This window comes from Ailuropoda melanoleuca, chromosome 1 (assembly GCF_002007445.2).
Source record: "Ailuropoda melanoleuca isolate Jingjing chromosome 1, ASM200744v2, whole genome shotgun sequence".
NCBI lineage: Eukaryota > Metazoa > Chordata > Mammalia > Carnivora > Ursidae > Ailuropoda > Ailuropoda melanoleuca.
Window position 1 is genome coordinate 100656188 of NC_048218.1, and position 21860 is coordinate 100678047.

General features: G+C 43.8%; 1 protein-coding gene and 1 pseudogene across 7 annotated transcripts in view; one reads left to right on the plus strand and one right to left on the minus strand.

Annotated features, from left to right (window-relative positions):
• Positions 1-21860, minus strand: part of LOC100472458 (schwannomin-interacting protein 1) — a 559220-nt gene that overhangs the window by 33791 nt on the left and 503569 nt on the right. Inside the window, exon 1 of one of the 7 annotated variants that reach the window (XM_034663800.1) lies at positions 10768-11233. The exons of the other annotated variants lie outside the window; for them this stretch is intronic. Coding sequence (XP_034519691.1) covers positions 10768-10845 — 78 coding nt within the window. The 5' untranslated portion in view covers positions 10846-11233. Of the gene's footprint in view, positions 1-10767; positions 11234-21860 lie in introns of those variants that run through there. 7 annotated transcript variants of the gene reach the window in all.
• Positions 17259-17367, plus strand: LOC117795439 (annotated as a pseudogene).

Sequence of the window (21860 nt, forward strand, 5' to 3'; positions counted from 1 at the left end):
AGTTCATTTCAAAATCCCATTATCTGCCATGCAGATTTAGTGTAGTTAGTGAACCTATTTCTTAATTCATATAAAATACAAAAGAGATTTTCACCCAATAATCTCTACAGTCAGAAAACTGTTGAGTGAAATGGAATATCCAAAAATAAAATCAGCAGGTAATATGAATGTTAATGACTAGTGTTCAACAATACGCTGGTGCCCAACATTAGCCTGGCAGAGGTTTTATTTGAAGAAAATACCTACCCTGGTGTGAATGTGTGAACGCACCCTTGATTCCATGTCTGTCTTTCCTGATTTACTTTACTGATTTACACTAGAGATAGCGATACTGGAGAAGGCCTTAAAAATACCTCTACCGACGTTAATTACAATTCTCTATACTTGGATATTTCATGACCAGCTTGAAGAGGACTGTTTTATTATACACAATCTCCCACACTTCCCTTCTCTCTCTCTCTCTCTGGATCCCACTGAACAGATTGAGAAAAGTGTAAATAATATATACATCACCCATAATCCCACCACTTAGATACAGATCACTGTTAACATTTTGGGGTTTGGGGGATAGTTCTTTTTAGCTTTTTGGCTTATGTATATATTTTTTCCTTTTTATAAAATTGGGATCATGTTTATTCATTTTGAAAATTTCCCTCATATCATTTAATACTCTTAAAACGCAATTTTCATGGTTGTATATCATTCTATCCTATGGCGTTACCTTCTATTGTTAGTCATTTGGGTTGTATCCAATGAAAAATAACACAGAAGTTAGCATTTTTACATAAATCCCTGCCCGGGTGTCTGATTATATCCTCAGGATAAGTTCCTGGAAGTGGAATTACCAGATTGACTGAGTGTGAACCTTTGTTGAGACTGAGTGTGAACCTTTGTTGAGACTCGACACATTTTGTCACATTGCTCTAGAGAAAAGCTGTTCCAATTTACGTGCCCACCAGCAACGTAAAAGGGTGTGGCTTTCACTACATCCTGGCTGAGTATTTTCTTTCTTTTTAAGATTTTATTTATTGATCAGAGAGACGGAGAGAGACAGGGATAGACAAGCAAGGGGGAGCAGCTGGCAGAGGAAGAAGCCGGGTCCCTGCTCCCGCTAAGCAGGAAGCCCAATGCAGGACTCGATCCCCGGACCCTGAGATCATGACCTGAGCCGAAGGCAGACGCTTAACCGACCAAGCTACCCAAGAGCCCCTGAGTGTTTTCACTGAAAAAAAAAAATGCTGTTGTTTTTAATTTGATAGGCAAAAAGTGGTATTTTTATGTTAATTTCTTTGATTACCAATGATATTAAATATTCAGATTTTTTTTTAGTTACTGTGCTTGCTTTTCTCTGAATTACTTCTAGCTTTGCTTATTTTCCTATAAAGATTTGAAGTTTTGAAATTTTTATATTAAGCGTATTAGTCCTTTTGAGTTTAAAGCTAAGTGTTAACGTAGTTACGTCAACAGCTTGCTTTCTTTGAAGTGTCGTTGGCAGCTTTGTGCTTAGAAAGCCCTTCCCAGTCCAGAGGTAAAAGATCTCACTGGATGTTGCGAGGAAAATGAAGAAATTTATGGAAATTGCTTAGCGGCCCTGGTGGTAATGTAAATGTGTGATAAGCGGTAGCTATTGGGTTAATGCTCCATCAATTCCTGCTTTGAAGATGAGGGACTGGAGGGTGAAGGAAGGTTACCCTCCTGTTAGAAGACCTAGGATTCAAGTCCATCCTTCTGGTGCTGGATCTTTCTGCCCTTCCACACTGATGAGTGAGGTGTCCAGGCAAATCATGGTTGGTGTCGTGTTGGAGATATGACGTGGGACTTAAGAGTTACAGATCTACTTCTTTCCAGAAATGGGTGTGATGTGTTTCAGAAAAGGAGAAAACACACACACCAAGGCCCAACCATGACTGCAAATATTTACAAAACAAATACCTTCTCCTCAGAGCCACTCTCCTTGATACCACTGCTTAATCTTCCTTTTGGAACAAATGCCATTCCTAACATTTCAAGTAACTACGATTCAACTGACTAGTAAAGCATTTTTTCTCTTAAAATTCAACAATTGGAATGATTTTCCTTCCAGTTGCCCATATGTGTAGTGTATGTGTGTGTGTGGGGGGGTGGGGTAGTTTCAAAATTCTTTTGTTCTCTAAGGAATTATACCTGCAGGGCAATTATGTCCTCCAACCTCCCGAAACCCAAATGTGCCTCAGTGTGAGGAACAGGGAAGTGTACAGAAAAAGGCTGACTCAAAACTACACTGTGGCTGGGCTAACGGCATGTGGAGCCATGTCCACTCCTAAAATGGCCTTGGGAACTACCCTCTTATAACAAAAGGAAAACATGGAAAATGGGTAACTGCTCGCAAAAAGCAAATGGGCAACTGAGGAACAGTGGCTCATCACTGTGAGACAGGAAGCCTATTCCAGACCAAGAGGAGAGTAAAAATGTGCTTAGAAATTCACCATTGTCCAGCCACAGCCAGTGAGTTTTTGTCCTCGCCTGTGGCCCAATTCCCTACTGCCACCCCCTGTGCACGGTCAGATAAGACTCACAATGGCTTCTGAGGGCACCATGTGAGCCCCGATCTCAGAACACAGACCACTGAGCACTTTCAGCCCCCAAAGGCCGATGCTCAGCCCTTCCTGCTGTGCCACTGCTCAGCTGCCATTACCCGAGCCTGGTAAGAACAAAGAAGGGTGTTCGGTAAAAGAAAAAGCAAAATGTTCTGCTTGAGTAGATATTGTCCCTCTCCAAATCTGGCATGTCCCCAAGTCCTTTCCACGCTTTATTTAGGATGGGGTGGTGCCTGTCTCTTACACACGGATGCCATTCCTAAGTCCCCTCCTCCGGCCTTGCTTTCACTCCTCTGGCCCCGTTCACCTTGCCAGAAGCCTTGTGGTGCCCCCATACTCTGAAGCGGGGGCCACCTAGTCTTTCGCATGCTAACCTGCACATATATTTGTAAATGAAAGATTGGGGGTATCTTGTGCATTTCTAAAATTTATTTGACACACCGTATTTTTGTGGGGGTAGCCGTGGGGCCACCAGGCCTGTCAGGAACACGCTTTGGGAAATAACACCCTAGCCCTAAACCCAGCTGGTACTCAGGACACTGCAAACAGCTGCGTCCTTCTGACTCCTGCGCAGATGAGCAAACCCACGTAGTCGGAAAGGGCCTGTCTGATGAAAAGGAAGGAGTTCCTTACACTGCCCCAAAGAAGGAAGACGTTTAAGGAAGTTTGGTCTAGAAAATCAGAGGACCCGACTGATGTGAACAGCACCACAGTCTGTGGAAATAAAGGCAGATGTGAGCGTGGGAGCAGCAATCATCTGGCCGGGACGGGACTCAGTTGTGGGACTAGGAGAAAGAAAACAGTTTCCCCCCAATTTCCTGTCTTCCATCTTCGCCCTGAATTGATTTTCCCCTCCTCCCCAGTTCCACTTGGTTCTTACTTTTACTTGTTCACCAAGGGAACAGAAATAACCTTTTGTTATTGGATGTGCTTGGTTGTTTTTTGTTTTTTTTTTTTTTTTAAGATTTTACTTGTTTATTTGAGAGAGAAAGTGCGCACGAGTGGGGAGAAGGGGCAGAGGGAGAGAGAGAAGCAGGCTCCTGGCTGAGCAGGGAGCAGGCAGGACTCGATCCCAGGTCCCTGAGATCGTGACCTGAGCAGAAGGCAGATGCTTAAGCCACTGAGCCACCCGGGTGGCCCTGGGTGTGCTTGCTGTGTAATGCTAACCTCAGTACTGAATTCACTTCTAATCCTGGAAGATCCCCCTTCTGCCATCCTCCTATCTGCAATGCTCAACTGCTGCCTAGTCGGGGCTTCTCACACTTCAGGGTGCATGGGAATCACCACTGAGAAAAAACTTCCTAAGAACGGGGTGGGGGCTGCATTATTGCAGAAGGTGATGAATACCCTGGTCCCCCATGGCTCGTAAAGAAACTCAGGATGCCAGGAGATTGCTGGAACACCGGTATGCCCAGTGGAGAACTGCACAGGTGGGCACACATACAAAGCGGCCCTCTCTCTGTCACAAATTTCTCGAAACTGGTAGTTCTCAAACTTGATTAGGCATGAGAGTCACCTGGAGGGCTTGTAAAGACAGACTATTTTTCTCATTCAGAAGGTCTGGAGTGCAGCTGAGAAAATGCATTTTTTAACAAGTTCCCAGATGCTGCTGATGCTGCTGGTTCAGATACTTTCCGAACCCTGGCTTTAAGCAACTGAAGAGATCAAATAGCTAGATGGAACACAGAGTGGGTTCTTCTCTAACCGAGCACACATCGGTTCCCCGCGCATGTCCAGACTCCGGATCCAGGCGGATTTCATCTGCAGCCGCCGGGCCTTGCCAGGATGCCTGTTTTGAAGCAATTAATGAACCCCTGACTTCAGTGCTATCTATTGCCTGGTGAGATCGGCATCATCACCATTAGCAGCAACCACCAGGGAATCAACTGGGATTCGGGAGCTCCCCGTGGAAAAGCACTCTTCCTTTAGGAAAACAGAAGTCACTCTCATTTCTCTCCTCAGCTCATAAGGAAGACAGCTTTACTCTAACGGTTATAGGCAGCATTCCAGTGCGGAGGAGTCTGAGGCTTTTAAACACTGGGGCCCAGAAGTGCAGAACTCATTTATTCATTAGGCAAATTGTATTAATTTTCTTAAGAACAAAAACACCAAAAAGAACACCCAAGTATACTGATACTAGTTATTTTCCTACTGAAATCACCATGGGTTTGCCACAAGATCCAAATATGAAAACATCATTCTATGAGAAGATAAATTGTACATTTTAGGATGTCAAGTGCCTAAATACTTACACTGTGCAGGTTTTTTCAAGTTTTTGCATTTATTTTATCCCCTGGAAAGACCCCAATTATTAGTGGAAACAGAGGCTAAATAACCTGGTATCTTTCCATTGTATCACTGAATGGACACTTTCTGGACATTTTCTTTTCCGTTTATATATCTGATGTTATCCACTGGGGACACTTAACACTAATCAGTCCAGAAAGATTTCCTGAAATGCTGTTGAAATCTCTTATCTTTGCATCCTTGCACTGATCTGCCTCAACAAGTCCTCCGGACTAGATGTCAGGCTGGGCTGTTGGGCAATGTTGAGGCCTGGGTTTGGCTTGCTAAGCACCACTACTCATGAGAGAGCTGGCCCTGGAGACCTAAAGTCCAGGCTGGCCACCCAAGGGGAACGACTGTAGGGCCCAGGGGTCTTCCAAAACCTATTTCAGAGAACTGCGGACATAGTGCGGGGGTGCCAGTCCGGATGACAGACATTTGTTTACAATTAGTTCACCCCGAGGTTGGTTTTGCCTATTGACTGCATTCCTTCTCCTCCTGCTACAGGGAGGTGATATAAATAGAAGCTGTGGACACAAGTGCTGTTGTGCAGGGTCCCTAACAGTCCCTGAACACTCTTTTTTTTTTTTTTTAAAGATTTTATTTATTTATTTGACAGAGATAGAGACAGCCAGCGAGAGAGGGAACACACAGGGGGAGTGGGAGAGGAAGAAGCAGGCTCATAGCGGAGGAGCCTGATGTGGGGGTCGATCCCACAACGCCGGGATCACGCCCTGAGCCAAGGCAGACGCTTAACTGCTGTGCCGCCCAGGCGCCCCTCCCTGAACACTCTTAATTGCTAAGGACCAGAGCGAAGACACCTAACACCCCGGGTTGAAGTTTAGTAGCCAATTACTGGCTGAATGGGAACTCTGGTGAAGGTGAAGGAGCCCCAGGGGCAATCCACAAAGATGACTACGTTATGGAAGTGTTTCAGCATGAAATCCTGAGGGGACACAGTTGGAAACTAAAGTTTTCCTCGCCTATGAGCAGCATATTCCAGACAGAAACTGCTGGGAGCAACTTGTTTTTGTTTTTTGAGATTTTATTCATTTATTTGCAGAGAGCTCACCCACGCATGAGCGGGAGGAGGGGCAGAAGGAGAAACACACTCCCCACTGCGCAGGGGCCAACGTAGGGCTTGGGCTCAATTTCAGCACTCTGGGGTCATGACCTGAGCTGAAGGCAGACGCTTCACCGACTGAGCCGTCCAGGCGCCCCTGCTGGGAGCATCTTGAGCTCTTTCTGGTTCTCACATGATTGGCTACAGAGACTACTTTTTAACACAGGGCAGTGTTGTCTGGGAACTCTTCTAGCAGGTGACATTTCAGAAGTCTCTAAAATCACCAATGCCATTCAGTATCACAGTGAGAACACAACAGTTCAAAAAGCCACTGCATGGTTATGAAACAGCCCAACCTCCATCAACTTCCAGGAAGCTGATTGTCCTCAATTTCCCCTGTCGGGGTGGACTTAGGATCTAGGAGAATTGGACACAGTCATGACCAGAAAGGAGGCAGGAAGTTCAGGGGATCTGGATTCAAGTTAACATCTTGGATCTGATGCTTACAGTTGCAAATTATAGAAACGCTTTAAGCCTCAGTTTCTTTTTCTGAAAAAAGGGATAGTAATACCTATCTTATAGGTTGTTTTAAGGATTAAATGAAATACTATACAGAAAGGACCTGGCACAATGCCTGGCCCAGGGAGAAACTTATTCAATGGTAGCTGTTGTTAACATTAAAGGGAGGGGTAGGGTAAGCTGGTGAAAAGAGTGCAGAAATGGATAAAAGAGAGTCAGAAATTTCCAGAACTGGCAAATCTTTGAAGACAGAAAGTAGATTAATGGTTGTGGGGTAAGGGGGAACTAGGAGTAACTGCTAATGGGTACAGGGCTCCTTTTTTGGGGGTGATGAAAATGTTCTGGAATTAGCAGTGGTTTACACAACCTTAGGAATATACTAAAAATCATCAAAATGTACACTATGGAATGGTGAATTTTATGGTATATGAATTATATCTGCAAAAAATACCCCCCCACACACACAGGTAACTCACACACTATATATCTGGAAAATCTAGTTACCTGAAACAACCCATTTCTGACCAGGCTGGCTAACAGAGGTGTGCCAACAGGGTGATAGGATGGAAAGAACCAAGAGGCTTCATATTCATAGCATCTGAGACCAACCAGGCCAATTCCTCCCTTGAAAGAAAAGGAGACCGTGGCCCAGAAAGCTGAAAAGATTGTCCCCAGGTGGCCGAGGTGAGGCTAGGCTCCAGGGCTCAGTAACTCAACAGAGTTCTTCAAGCGTATTCAGCCCTTACAGGCAAGAAGACGTGAGGGTTAATGGAGGTCGACGTCTGCTTTTCCTCCGTAATTGTGTGGGGAGGGCAGAGCTCTTGTCTGGAATGGCAGCTGGCATTCTGTGTTCCTGTTTATTGCAGTTTATCTCAAGCAGTCATTTCCATTCACCTTTTAAAAAAAACATGAGGCGCAGCTGTGGCTTCACTTTAAATATTGTTCCTTCCAGCCTTTTAATTTTTTCACGGGCTCCTCCCTAATCTTTCACCATAATTGGATGCACAACACTAGAGACAGCACCTCAGAGAAACAAAGCGAGCAAGCTGGCTTTTCCATCCTCTGGCCACACACGGCCCTGTCCGCAGCCCCTTCTTCTGCAGGGAGTAGCCTGGGAACAGACCCACACCGTGTTTGCTCTGCTCTGGGACAAAGCAGCGGCCAGTTCTCTCTGTGAAATTCTCCTCGTTTCCTTTCTCGGTCTCCATCAGTGTAAGCTGGATCTTACCCGGGTTCTGAGACGGCAAGCCTGCACGTTTCCCAGGTCCACACGGGATCCGAACATTCTTCTAGGCAGCATCAGTTCCCGGTCAGCTTATTTGCTGGTGTGTCTCTCCACGTGGACAGTAAGCTCCTCGAGGCAAAGCCCAGCCTCCCCTCTGCGACCCTGGCCTCACACGCAATGCCAGGGTCATGGAGGGGCTCTTTGGAGTGACGGCGGAGGAATGGGCACGCGGATCCCATGCTGCATGCCACCGTGGTCCTGAGGACAGTCAGCTGTGTGGGTCTTTACCGGAAGGTGGGAGGTTGCTCAGAGCAAAGCAGGACAATAACGGACTGGACGTACACACCGGAGAATGTGCCATGGTGCAGACTTTCTTCCCTATACACTAAGATCTCTTTCACTACGACTACTGAATAAACCGGAGGTCCCTAATGAAACATCTTTCTGTCCATCAGGACCTTCCCCCAAGGAATAGGAACAGATGTATACTCTTCCTTCCTTTGCCAAGGTGGAATCTAATTTTAGTCATCGGAAAGTGACCTTTCCCCCAAAGGCTGTTTGCCTGACTTTAAAACAACCTTGTAAAATAATCCCTAGACACATGTGGCATTTATTAGTGTGACGGGTATAGGAAATTGTATCTAGGCAGGGGCATACCAATTTTCCAACTGTTTTTGACAACTGACCTCAAAGTGACATGAGGTAAAAGAAGAAATTACTAAAACTATTATATTTGGGTGCCTGGGTGGCTCAGTCGGTTAAGCCTCTGCCTTCAGCTCAGGTCACGATCTCAGGGTCCTGGGATCAAGTCCCTCATCAGGCTCCCTGCTCAGTGGGGGGTCTGCTTCTCCCTCTCCCTCTCCCCCCTGCTCGTGATCGATCTCTCTCTCTTTCTCAGATAAATAAACAAAATCTTTTAAAAAACTATTATATTTATATATTTTTTATTTTAAAATATCTATTTGTGTATAGCTTTTATACATAAAATATATATTTATAGAAGTATATATGTATAATTTATGAATAGAATAGATATATATTAGAGGTATGGGTTCAAAAACATTTTACTGATGGATCCAATGTCAAAAGCCTGCAGACCAGTTTTATAGCATCTAATTTAATTTTCTACTCAGTCAACCAAACAGCAAGAACATTAGAGCGAAAAACGTAGAAAAGAAAGATTTGAATTAGGAAAAGTGATTTTTATAGTAGGTAACTGCTTTCTCATTCTTTATATTTTAAAGAAAACATATGTCGCCCTGATTCACCAGAAATTCATGATGAAATTATCAAGTTTTTTTTTTTTTTTTTTTTTAGCATAATGAAGCCTTCAGAGTGACCAGCATGTACATTAGCTTGAAAGTCCTTGGCTTAAGAAGAGTAGTTAAAAAGCTGAAATGACAAGAGAATGGCTCTCAGAGTGATCTCTGCAGATCGTACACGTCTAGCAGGTTTCGGCTAGTGGTCTTTTGTACTCACCTATTAGATACTGTTTCTCCTGCCATCACAGGAGGCATTCTCCTGCCTCGATTAGATAAGGCACTGCACAGTGCAACTCTGTTTCGTTGCTGATGATGTTTTAAAGCCACTTGAGCCTTGCATGTTTGTCATTTTAGTCAATGCTGTATCAGGTTGCCCGCATATCATCGCTTGCTCATTCCAGGCATGTGGGCTCTCTCAGTTTCCAAGGAGGGAAAAACTACAGTGGTCATTACTCTGTCGTTACTGCAGTAGCCACGGTATGTCCTTCATTTTTCCTAAGTGCAAACTGACCTACACTTTTCTACCTGAGAAAAGGTTTGAGCGTGAGCAGTCCTTTGGCACTGCCAACAGAGGCGGTCTGAGAACTGTGCGCTTGTCTTCAGGGCTGGGTTAAGTGACCCACCCCGACGGCTGAGTGTCCTGTGCCTCTTTGGCGCGCCCACTTCTGGCAGGAGGGGACAGCTGAGAGGTGTCAGAGTTTCAGTATTCAGCACACTTATCACCTTGGATACTCATTCCCTTCTTGGGGAGCGCAAGGGAAGAACAATGCACAGGACAACATGGCAGGCCACTGAAACCTCTTTACACATGTAAGTTTTGGGTCCCGGAGAAAAGAGCATAAATTACTGTGAACTGCTCTAAGAAATGAAGTACATACTTAAACCATTCCCCACATTCAAACACAACTTAGTGTATAAAATGCTATATTTTACATTATTATACGTAAGAAACTATCATGATAGAACTTTGTATATCTTGGGGGAAAATATATACTTCTATATACTCTGGGGGAAAAAAGTTAATGACATATTTAATCAAATTAAAAACTGAGCAGTAAGTTTTGCTGTCCAAGGAGGTGGTATCAACTAGGATTTACCTCTGAAGGAAAAGAGGTCTTACTTTTTAGGTCCATGATGGAAGGACCTTTATTCTCCACACTGTGATGTGCTGTGACCTACACTTGACTTGTGGAAAATAATAAGGGGGAAAGGATGTAGTGTGGTTTAGCCTTCTGTGGACAGACAAGCATATACTTGTAGTTTAATTTCATGACCTCACCCATATAACTAAAGCTATTTTTACTTGGGCCTGTTATTACCGACAATTACCAGATAAAACATTCCAAAAATATATTTACTGTCTTTCAAAACAAATTAGCAGATACTATATCAATTTTTTCAAAACCCCACCCTTCTCTTAGTAAAACTATATTTTTCATTGCTAAAAAAAGTCAAACTTAAAAGACAGGTTAAGCATTCTAGTAATTATTTACTGCACGGGTAAACTATCAACAAATGTCAAAAATTTTAAAAATTATTCTTTTACATAAAAAGACTGCCTAGCCACTAAATGCATGATAGAGTTTTTTCAATTTCAGAATAACAACATGCGTATTCCAGTGACTGTTATACTATATTAATGAATACAAGCTGGGAAAAGCAGAAAGAAGAACCCCCCCAACTTAATGCCTCCACTTCTGTGCATTTAGCTTTCCTGAATATATTATGGCAATGGCTACCGAGTGTGGAATTTGGCCACTCCTCAAGGGTGTTCTTTCTCCCAGTTAGAAAAATGGTCCGATTGTTTACAAACAAAAGAGCTCTCCCCCGCCTTACCTTTTTATAATTCCCCTCCATATCCAATGGGGATTCTTGACTGATGATGTCATCCATTCCATCACTGTCCAAATTCATCCTTTAACTCTTTACAATTTCACTTAATAGCCTCCCATGAATTCTGATAGGCTGCTGTGCCAGTTGCCCAGTACCCTGGTTACTGCTCATGCTGACATGGAGAGCCAGCTGCGAGTCTGTGCCTGGTTGTGTATGTCCTTGCCCCTGCTCTGTCCCAGAGACACCGCCCTGCCCGGCCTCCCTGCTCTGTCCTGAGCTCTGGCACGGGGGCAGCTGCTGTTTCTGAGGCTCGCTCTGCCCTGACACTCAGCGTGTTGAATGTCCAGCCTTCCCACCGGCAACTGTCCCCTTCCCCCAAGGGATCCCGCCTGGATTCCTCTTCCTAGCACCTTTCCTCCTCCCAATCCAGGGAAAGCTGATTTAACTCCCCCACTCCCCAGTTCAGGGCTGAGTGTGGATTGGAGCCCTGGGAGGAAACCAGCAACCTTATTCTGAACCAGGGTAGTGTGAGGGATAAAAATAGATGCAGAACCCCAGCCTCCCAGACTTCAGTAGTGACTTTAAAAGCCGGGTATCCCATGACAAAATGAAAACAGTATAATTTAAAGGCTAACCTGTAAGACAGATGTTTGCCCCCCCCCCGCCTTTTTCCTATAACCAATCATTTCTTAAAATCAGATGTGAAAATCTCATCTTCTAGTAGTAGCCTGAGCACAAGGATAAAATTTATTTCCGACTCAGAGAAGGACCCCTCTGCCTCAGGATCAGTGCTTTGTTCTATCCATATAGGCAAGAGAAAAAGATCCATCAACTTTTCTTTAAAATCCAGTCAGTGGGGAAAAAAAACTCCAACCAGTGGCGGGCTTTTTCACAAAAGAGAACGTTCCTTTCTGCTGCTCTCTTTACCCTTTTCCCATGGCTTTTGGTTTTTCACTGGCTTTACATACAGAGGAGAAGGCCCACAGCTGGAGGATGCTTTGCTGTGAGCAGCAGACAGACAGGAGCGCACACACAAGCACATACTCATCATTATCAAATCACCACTACCATAAACTAAAAACACACGGCTATGTATTTTAAAAAATGTTACTGTTTGCAGGAGAAAGGGGCCAAAGAAGAATCCAAAGGCCAAGCCCCCATTTAACAAACCATCTTATACTCGAACATACTTGGACAGAAAGCAGCAAATGTCCTACTCCATACATTTTCCAGTATGAATTCCTGACCAACCTCAATGCTGCGAAGACCAGAGTTCTAAAGTAAAAATGCCATTCAAGATAGCCTTGACACGCTCACATTCAGTTGTCTCTTTCCACAAGTTAAAAAACAAAAAAAACAAAACAACATTTCAATTTGTGGAAGGCTTGTGGCATAAATGTGTCTTAATGTAGTTTACTGTGGCCCTACGTCTCTACGGCAGATACCGTCCTGTGCAGCCCCTGCCTCAAATCCAAATCCTGCCTTTAGCCCACCCTCATCTCCCCAGCTCAGCTCCGACAGAACGACTCACACGTTTGCCAGAGGGTATGATGACAAGTTGTATCTCAGAGGCCACGCTTGCATTTGGGCAGGTCTTCTTCCCAGTAGAGCTCTCCCTTATCTTGCTCTCCTCCAGACCCCAGGACCCTCACTCTGCACAAGGGTCCTACTATGTGCATGCAGAACCCCTTCCAGGCCTGGGAGGCAATGCTGGCCACCAAGTGTTGCCCCAGCATGGGCATTCCCAACATTGACAAATTCTCCGAAGCTAAGGCTTTGGGTAAAAGTGTTTGACTTTTAAGGACCTTGGGTCTATTAAATCCTGCCAAAGGAGGTTAGTTAAAGGGAAGGAAGCACACATCATGTTATCTGACTTATGTTAACATAGTAACAATAGCCACCCTTTGTGGAGGGCTCGCTTCTGTGCCAGGCACTTCACAGGTGCCTCTTACTATGTCTCTAGTCCTCGCCGTAACCCTCTGGAGTGGATATTATTATCCACTGCACTTTATAGCTGAGCGAGAGCATGGTGAGGCTAAGGAACTTGCCCAAGGCGTGGCAGCTTGCCAATGGTCAGGCCAGAAATGAAACCTGGGGCCTCCACTTCTGGGGCTAACAGTCTACACGGGCGTGCTAGACCACCCTCCACTGCTTGCCTCAGTAAGAAACAACTGCACACAATACAATAATCAAGCCTAGTTTTTAAAAATTAGAGCTCAGTACAGAGAGATTTCTGGAAGCACACAGAATATCACGTACGGAAACGTTTTCTAAATCGCACATCTGGAACACCCAGCATCGATCACTGCTATCCCCTGACAATTAGGCTTCAAGAAATGAAATAAAAGCTCCTTCACTGACGGTCATGACCTAACACGCTGTAGAGTGAATTTCCCTTTTTCGTTTGCCATAGTGTTTTTAGCGCCACTGTGGCTTCTTTCCAACAGCTGTTACGGTGGCAAGCTTTTTTTCTAAGGGGGCAGGGATTTTGGCTTATCTGTCTCGCTTTCCCCACACCATCTAGACAACGTCTTACACACATTAAGCAGACAGTGAAGGCTGTTGAATAAACACACAAAGAGAGGACAAATGTATGTGTTACTTAAAATGTTTCCTCTAAATGCTCCACAGTAGGAAACATTAATAGTTCACATTAGTGCTTTTCAACTGAAATCTTCTGTGGGAATCACGTAAGTTCAAAAGGTGAAAATGGGTCTGGTTGGGTTGAAGGGGAGGGGCTACCACAAGTTTCAAGAATTTCAATCTCTTGCCTAGGTTAGCATCCTACTCCACTGAGCTATTTATTGTCAAGAGTTAACACAAATGAAATCATAAACATCTAGAGATTTACAAGACTGAGTAAAATACACAAAACTATAAGCCTAATTGCTAACATCTTTTAACTTTAATTTTAACCGGTGGGTTTATATATATAGTTAAAATGACTGAACTCTCACTGTTAACTATATATATTCAAGTTAATATATATACATTAATAATATATTGACCACATACATACATATATGTATATACACATACACTATTAATATATCATCTCTTGGAGAAGGGCACCTCAAAATCCAAGATGGAAATTTTCCCAGGCCAAACAATAGCAACAAGGATTAGTACTAAGAAAATACTAAAGACCATTCCCTTCCTCTAACCCCTATGCCTTTTATTGTCATAAGTGGTTCTCTAATAAGTACTACAAAGAGACAAGTGATAGAACATATCCCCCGAACTTGTGGGACTTCATCAAGATAAAAAGCTTCTGCACAGCCAAGAAACAGTCAAAACACCAAGATGCAGCCCATGGAATGGGAGAAGATGTTTGCAAAGGACACTACAGATAAAAGATTAATATCCAAGATCTACAAAGAACTTCTCAAACTCAATACATGGGAAACAAATAAATCAAAAAATGGGCAGAAGATATGAACAGGATACTTTTCCAATGAAGACATACAAATGTTAGCCAACAGACACATGAAAAAATGTTTAAAATCATTAGCCATCAGGGAAATTCAAATCAAAACCACTTTGAGATACCACCTTACGCCAGTTAGAATGGCAAAAATTGACAAGGCAGGAAACAACAAATATTGGAGAAGATGTGGAGAAAGGGAAACTCTCCTACACTGTTGGTGGGAATGCAAGTTGGTACAGCCACTCTGGAAAACAGTGTGGAGGTCCCTTAAAAAGTTAAAAATTGAGCTACCCTATGACCCAGCCATTGCACTACTGGGTGTTTACCCCAAAGATACAGACGTAGTGAAGAGAAGGGCCATATGCACCCCGATGTTCATAGTAGCATTGTCCACAATAGCTAAATTGTGGAAGGAACCGAGACGCCCTTCAACAGATGACTGGATTAAGAAGCTGTGGTCCATATATACAATGGAATATTACTCAGCCATCAGAAAGAACGATTTCTCAACATTTGCAGCAACGTGGACGGGACTGGAGGAGATAATGCTAAGCGAAATAAGTCAAGCAGAGAAAGACAATTATCATATGGTTTCACTCATTTATGGAACATAAGAAGTAGGAAGATCGGTAGGAGAAGAAAGGGAAGAAGAAAGAGGGGGTAAACAGAAGGGGGAATGAACCATGAGAGACTATGGACTCTGGGAAACAAACTGAGGGTTTCAGAGGGGAGGGAGGTGGGGGAATGGGATAGGCTGGTGATGGGTATTAAGGAGGGCATGTATTACATGGTGCCCTGGGTGTTATACGCAAGTAATGAATCATGGAATTTTACATCAAAAACTAGGGATGTACTGTATGGTGACTAACATAATATAATAAAAAATTATTAGGGAAAAAAGAGAATAATTTCTAATTAAAAAAAAAGAAGAACATATCCCCCGAAACACTGCTGCAAGAGCTTGTAGGGCGGCCCCCAGTGGAGAATTTCCTTTGTCCCTCCACCTGAAGGAGTGCTCAGCGCACAGACAGGTTGGTAGCTTAGACCCTTTCCAGAAGGAGCTTTACTACTGCTATCTGAATGGCTTGTGCCGTCTTGAGATATCTAACATTCTCCTACCACAGGGACTGATCTTTGATGTTTTCGAGAGTTTTGCTACTCGAAGTGTGTCCTTCTGACCACAGCATTTGTATTGCTGGGAGCTTACTGGAAATGCAAGCTCTCAGGTCCCACCCCAGACTTACTGAATCAGAAACTTCATTTTTAAAAAGAGTCTAAGAATTCTGAATGCTCCTTACATTTCAGAAACACAGCTTTAGATCTTGGGAAAAAGTTCATTATAAGCTATTATCCTCTTATTTCGGACCATACTGCCAGGCATGGCGGCAAGATCCTGACTTTAGAGGCTTGGGATCAACACTGTAATTGATTTTACGTCCAAGAGGTCCAAATGAGTAGAGGACAGGAAAAAACAAACAAAAGACCACCTTGAAGACTTGAGCCGAGTATAGTGTTTGGTGGTTTTGCAGTAGCTATGCAGACAAAGGGATAACAGCCCCTCATGGGGCGCCTGGGTGGCACAGCAGTTAAGCGTCTCCCTTCGGCTCAGGACGTGATCCTGGCGTTGTGGGATCGAGCCCCACATCAGGCTCCTCCGCTATGAGCCTGCTTCTTCCTCTCCCACTCCCCCTGCCTGTGTTCCCTCTCTCGCTGGCTGTCTCTATCTCTGTCAAATAAATAAATAAAATCTTTAAAAAAAAAAAAAAAAAACAAAACAGCCCCTCATGTCCTTCCTATAGATAATTTGCCCTGGTTCTTTCCTCTACTGCTGACCTCTCTAAAATGAACTGTGCTGACATAGCATGGGCCCAGATGCTACCACTTTCCTTTGGAAAATGTACACACAGCCCCTCACAGTCCCTGAGCTTGAGAGGGCCTCTTCTTACCCCCTGCCCTGAAATTTAAGGACTAGTACGGAGAGCTTCAGTTTCCTGTCAAGGCCATAATCTGAACTGTGAGATGCACTGGTCACGTGAGCTAATGCTTTTAAATGATCATTATCGGCCAGTGGTGGAAATGATCGACTCTGAAAACACTGACCACATTACTGGGAAATCACTTATGCATTGTCAAAAGATTTTCCTATTCATAAATGGAAACTCTAGTTCATCCTGATTAACCCTTCAGCATCCCACTGCTTTCCCTTCAGGCTTAACATCCAAATTCCATGTGCTTTACAAACTGATGTCTGATTTATAATCTCTTTTCACATAAACCATTTTTTTCTTCTGTGCAAAGTTTACCTAAATTTGCTTTCCTTTTCCATTAGGGTAGCTAGATAACCTATGAAAACATGCAGGCAATTTCCTTCCTTCCTTCCTTATGTATGTATGTATTTTAGGGAGAGAACGCATGTGTGCAAGTGGGGGAGGGGCAGGGGGAGAGGGAGAATCTCAAGCAGACTCCCCTCTGAGTGAGGAGCCCAACGTGGGGCTCAGTCTCACAAGCCTGAGATCATGACCTGAGCCAAAATCAAGAGTCAGACGCTTCACTGACTGAGCCACTCAGGCGCCCCCAAAGGCGATTTTTTTCTCCCGCAGGCAATTTTTAAATAGACTTTTGGGTGCAGGCTACAGAAAATTTCAATAATGGCACTGGGAGTGTGGGGTGGAGGAGGTGAAAGCGCTGGCAGCAGACAGAGTACCAGACATTTACCCATATCAAAGACGGAGGAGACGTAAATCTTTCTGCCCAATGAACACCTGAGGATAAGAAACACAACTGAGTCACTTTGACAGCCGCAGCACAGCTTCCCAGGGGGACCAGTACTAATGCCCTCAGTACGTGTCTCTGTGTTCTTCGCATTCTTGCCCCACTAATGGCTCTCTTACGTTGATTGTCACAACCTCTCTGATGTTGCCTTCTGAATGCAAGTACTTTTGTCAAAGTACTCACTATTTCAGGAAGTTTGGTAGTTCCTGATGCTTCTATATACTGCATGGGGAATAGTAACCATATCAAGATTTCAAATTTTCCCTTGGTATAGAGGATATTAAATAAAAAATAGGTCTATGGCCATACCACCCTGAATGTACCTGATCTCGGAAGCTAAGCAGGGTCGGGCCTGGTGAGTACTTGGATGGGAGACCTCCTGGGAAAAGTGGGTGCTGTAGGCTTGGGGTGTGTGGGTGGCTTAGTCAGTTAAGAGTCTGCCTTCAGCTCAGGTCATGATCCCAGGGTCCTGGGATGGAGTCCCACGTCAGGCTCCCTGCTTCTCCCTCTGCCTCTGTGTGCTCTCACTCTCTCTCTCAAATAAATAAATAAATAAATAGATAGATAAATAAACAAATCTTTAAAAAAATAAATAACAGGCTGTGGCTCAATTGGGATATGGCTCTCTTAATGTTGAGCTTCTGCATGTGAAACTGTGATTAGTTACCCAAGATTGTGTGCATGTGTGCCTGTGTGTGAATGGGGGGGTCTCTACCCTCTAGAAATCATCCATGCACTGATATTTACCATAGAGATGTTCCTATTTCCTTCCCATCCCTCGTCGCACCCCCTTTCCATGAGTAAATACTAGATCTTCATCTTGAAAATGTGTTGCGTATTTATCTCTTAAAATTACTTGAAGTCTGAATCATGGTGTTTGAAGCCCCAAGTGCTACTTTAAATAGGAATGATGTGTGGTACTAAATTTCTATTTCAGACCAGGCCCATAATGAAACCCCGTTGAAACGATTTTTTTTCATCTGCGTACTTATCACTGCGTTCCTTTTGTGGTAAAACATATAAATTAGATTTTCAGATATCTTGGCTAAAAACAAGTGCAGATGAATTTACATCCAGAATTATTTTCTTAATTAAATTAAGGTGATGCATGTGGTAGCTCCTCTTCAGAAAAACACAATTCTACATCAACCAGGCACAATACTGAAGATGAAGTATTCTTCAACACTATTAACTATGGGAAAATTTTTTTCCAGTTAAAAAAAACCTATAGACTAAGACAGAACATTATTTCATTGAACTTATGTTTAAAATCCTGTATGGTGCCTGGGTGTCTCAGCGGGTTAAGGGTCTGCCTTCGGCTCAGATCATGATCCCAGGGTCCCGGGATCGAGCCCCACCTCAGGAGTCTACTTCTCCCTCTCCTTCTGCCTGCCACTCCCGCTGCTTGTGCTCTCTATCAAATAAATAAATAAAATCTTACAAATAAAAAAAAGCCTGTATCAGTGCACTAAAATGCTTTCAAATTCCCTTTTCTAGTTGGGTCGATATATTTTTCTTCCTAGCTATGGAAGAAACCAGGCTTAAACTGGGCAGAATCTTAAATGAACTCAAATTTGATATCTTGTTTTCTCGTTCACGGGAAGAAGGGTTTGGGAAGTGAGCCCTCACTTGGCCTGATGTCAATAGGGATAGAATATATTTCCTTTCCTTTTTAACTATTAAATAACCCACTAGAATCTTGGCATGTTTACTACTTTCTCCAGCAAGAATTTAAAAAATACCTTGATGCACTACTCAAATTGACACACTCCCTAATTTTATTGTTTGAGATCAATACAGGGCACCTTTTATCTTATGTGCTGGGTATGACACTTCAATCGGACTGAAATGTTTTACCCAAGAAAAATTTCATGTTTCAGGAGGCAGTAAAACTACTGCTCTATGTGGTAAAAAGATTCATTGAAACTTTGCAAAATTCGATATATTAAGAAAGGCAGCTTAGGGATGAGCACTTGCCTCAACCAACCACAGGTATTTTGAAAAAGTACTTGGGGACAGACCATGAGGTTCGCCTTGGGAAAATTCTCTGGGTACAGGAGAAACAGGCACAGAGGTACGTTTTTAATGCACTGTCTCTGGGAAGGCTGGGATGTCTGTCTCTCTCTCTCTCTCTTTTTTTTATTCTTTGCACTACATCTCCCTTTTTGGCACATGGGATGTTTGAAATGCTGGGAACTATCCAAGAGGTCCACAAGCCAGACACAAGGAGTACTGTGGTCAGCTTTACCAATCCCCTGTTACAGTGCACAGATCTGAGCTTTCCTCTAGTGTCACGATGGGTGACCCTGATCCTGGGGACTCAGCACAGAACCAGAAGTGGAAAATGCAATTCAATCCAACAGACATTTATTGAACACACACTCCATGTGTACAGTAGGGAAGTAAAACAAGGTCCTTCGTTTCAAGAAGTCTGTTGTCTGGTGGGGGAGCAGGCTTATATGTCACCAGCTATAAATGGGTTCTGTTAGAAACAAAAACAAAGTGCACCGAGAAGGAGAAATTTTGAGTGCGGGAGGAGAGAGGACGTTTCCCAAAGGAAGTGGCATGTGAACCTCGAAAGCTGCATCAACCTGCAATAGGGTAGAAGCAGGTGGTGTGTGGGTGGGAACCACTCTAGGCCAAGGTACCACAGCAAAGGGAGGAACTGATGGCAATATGGGGGCAGGAGAGCAGGGATTAGACTGTTTCTGCCCGGGGTTCAGATCAGTTAGCCCTTGAATGCCACGCAAAGGGGTCTGGAATGTATCCTAAGGAAAATGGAGGAACAGTAAAGATTTCTACTGTGCTTCCTCAAGGCCAGGTGTGTGGTGAAGAAGCATCTCTTTATGTTCCCAAGGGAGGAAAGAGATGAGAGTCATTCACATACCATTTTCCTTTTTCTCTTTCAAGTCTCCATTCCCACAGTAGCTAAGAATGTGAGGGTGTGATCTCTATCTGAGGTCATAGGGGAATTTAAGCGCTGGAAAAAAAGGGATGAAAGCATGTCATTGTTTTTATATACACACTAATCCCAAAAACCAATTGCAGGGAAAGAGGAGAAAATATTGAGGAGCTTTTAAGCAAAATGGACCCTTTGACCTAAACTTGTGCTTTCAAGTTCACAATATTTCAAAGCTTGCTCTCAGAGACCATTTAGAAGAATTTGGCCTCTTGAAGGCTGCCAGGCCTGAAGCTGCTGTGGGCAAGGTTCTTTCCTGAAGAGATTGGCTTCCTCCCAAGACTGGAAAATGGAGGTCGGTAGCTCTATCTTTTAACACGGCTACAACTGAGAATGACAACGCATGCCTCAGTAACGTCTCAGCCAACGCAACTCCTGTGAGGGAGAAGTAACACGAAGGTGATGACAACGTGAGAGCCTTTCAAAATGAAACTGCCATAAAAGGTCCTGCCTGGGAATTTCTCTCTGAGCATCCCTCCTTGGGTTCACTTGTTCGAAGCCCAGTGCATCCAAACAATTCACACAGAGCTTTGCAAGCTCTTGGTAGCAATGAAACTCTCTTTTTCAAAATAATCATCTACTTGGAAAAGCAGTGAATCAATTATGCATCCATACCTTAGCAACAGATAACTGGGAAATGAAGTGATACGGGGTCTTCCCGGGCCGCTCTACAAGCTTCACTGGGCCCCTCCTATGCATCAGAAGAAGGAGGCTCTTAATTCACAGTAACTCACTTATTCATGCGGAAAGGCGGCCTCAGGTAGGAACCATGCCAGGATGTTAACTAAGGAAAATCCCATTTCATAGATGAGAAAACTAACAAGAAACAAAGGGATATTCTGACCCGCAGACAATGAAAACCATGCAGGTTAATGGTGTATGTGTATGTGGGGGGGGAGGGAGGAGAGAGGAAGACGGAAAGTCATCCCAGGGGCTATGGAAATATAAGAAACCACGATGCTACAGGATGTTTACAATGCCTTTTTTCTTAGTCAATTTTATACATAGTAGGTCTATCCATCCATATTACCTGAGGGTTTGCTCTAAGCACTGGGAAAGCAGATGGATATAAATATAAACACCCCTGCCCTCATGGAGTTTACATAAACTAAGGGAGACAGAAAATAGACAAATATGTAAAATACGTGTCTGATAGATGGTGATGAAGGCCAGGTATAAAAGTAAATTAGGGGAGTGTAATAGACACACTGGGGTAGAACTGGGGAGTTGGAAATTGATAGATAAGTCCAGAGAAGGCCTTCCCAAGAAGGTGACGTTTCAGTAAAGACCTGAAGGAAGTGAGAGAGTTACTGACAGGAAAAATACAGGATGCCAAGTTAAACTTGAGTTTCAGATAAACGGAGAATGATTTTTTTTAGTATAAACATGTTCCAAACACTGCAGATTACTTGCTAAATTTGGCTACCCTACATGGGAGTACCTGAGGGAAGCACACACCAGCAGAAGGGACAGCAAGTTCAAGGCCAAGCTGGCATAGTGGGAGGCGAGTGAAAGGAAAGGGGAATGTGGAAAGTCCCGGGGGAATCAGGGGTGAGTTGATGCAAGGCCTTCAGGGCCAGGGACCTGAGAGGATATGGGCTTTTACTCTGAGGAGGAGAATTTTGAGATGAGTGACATGCTTTGACTTAGGTTTTAACAGATCATTCTGGATACTGTGTTGAAAATTAGACTACAGTGGGGGGGGGGGGGGGGGGGGGGGAAGNTTGATGCAAGGCCTTCAGGGCCAGGGACCTGAGAGGATATGGGCTTTTACTCTGAGGAGGAGAATTTTGAGATGAGTGACATGCTTTGACTTAGGTTTTAACAGATCATTCTGGATACTGTGTTGAAAATTAGACGGGGGGGGCGGGAGGAGGGTAAGAGCAGGACCAGTTAGGAGGCCATTATGCTCTGATGATGATAATGATGATGAGAGTA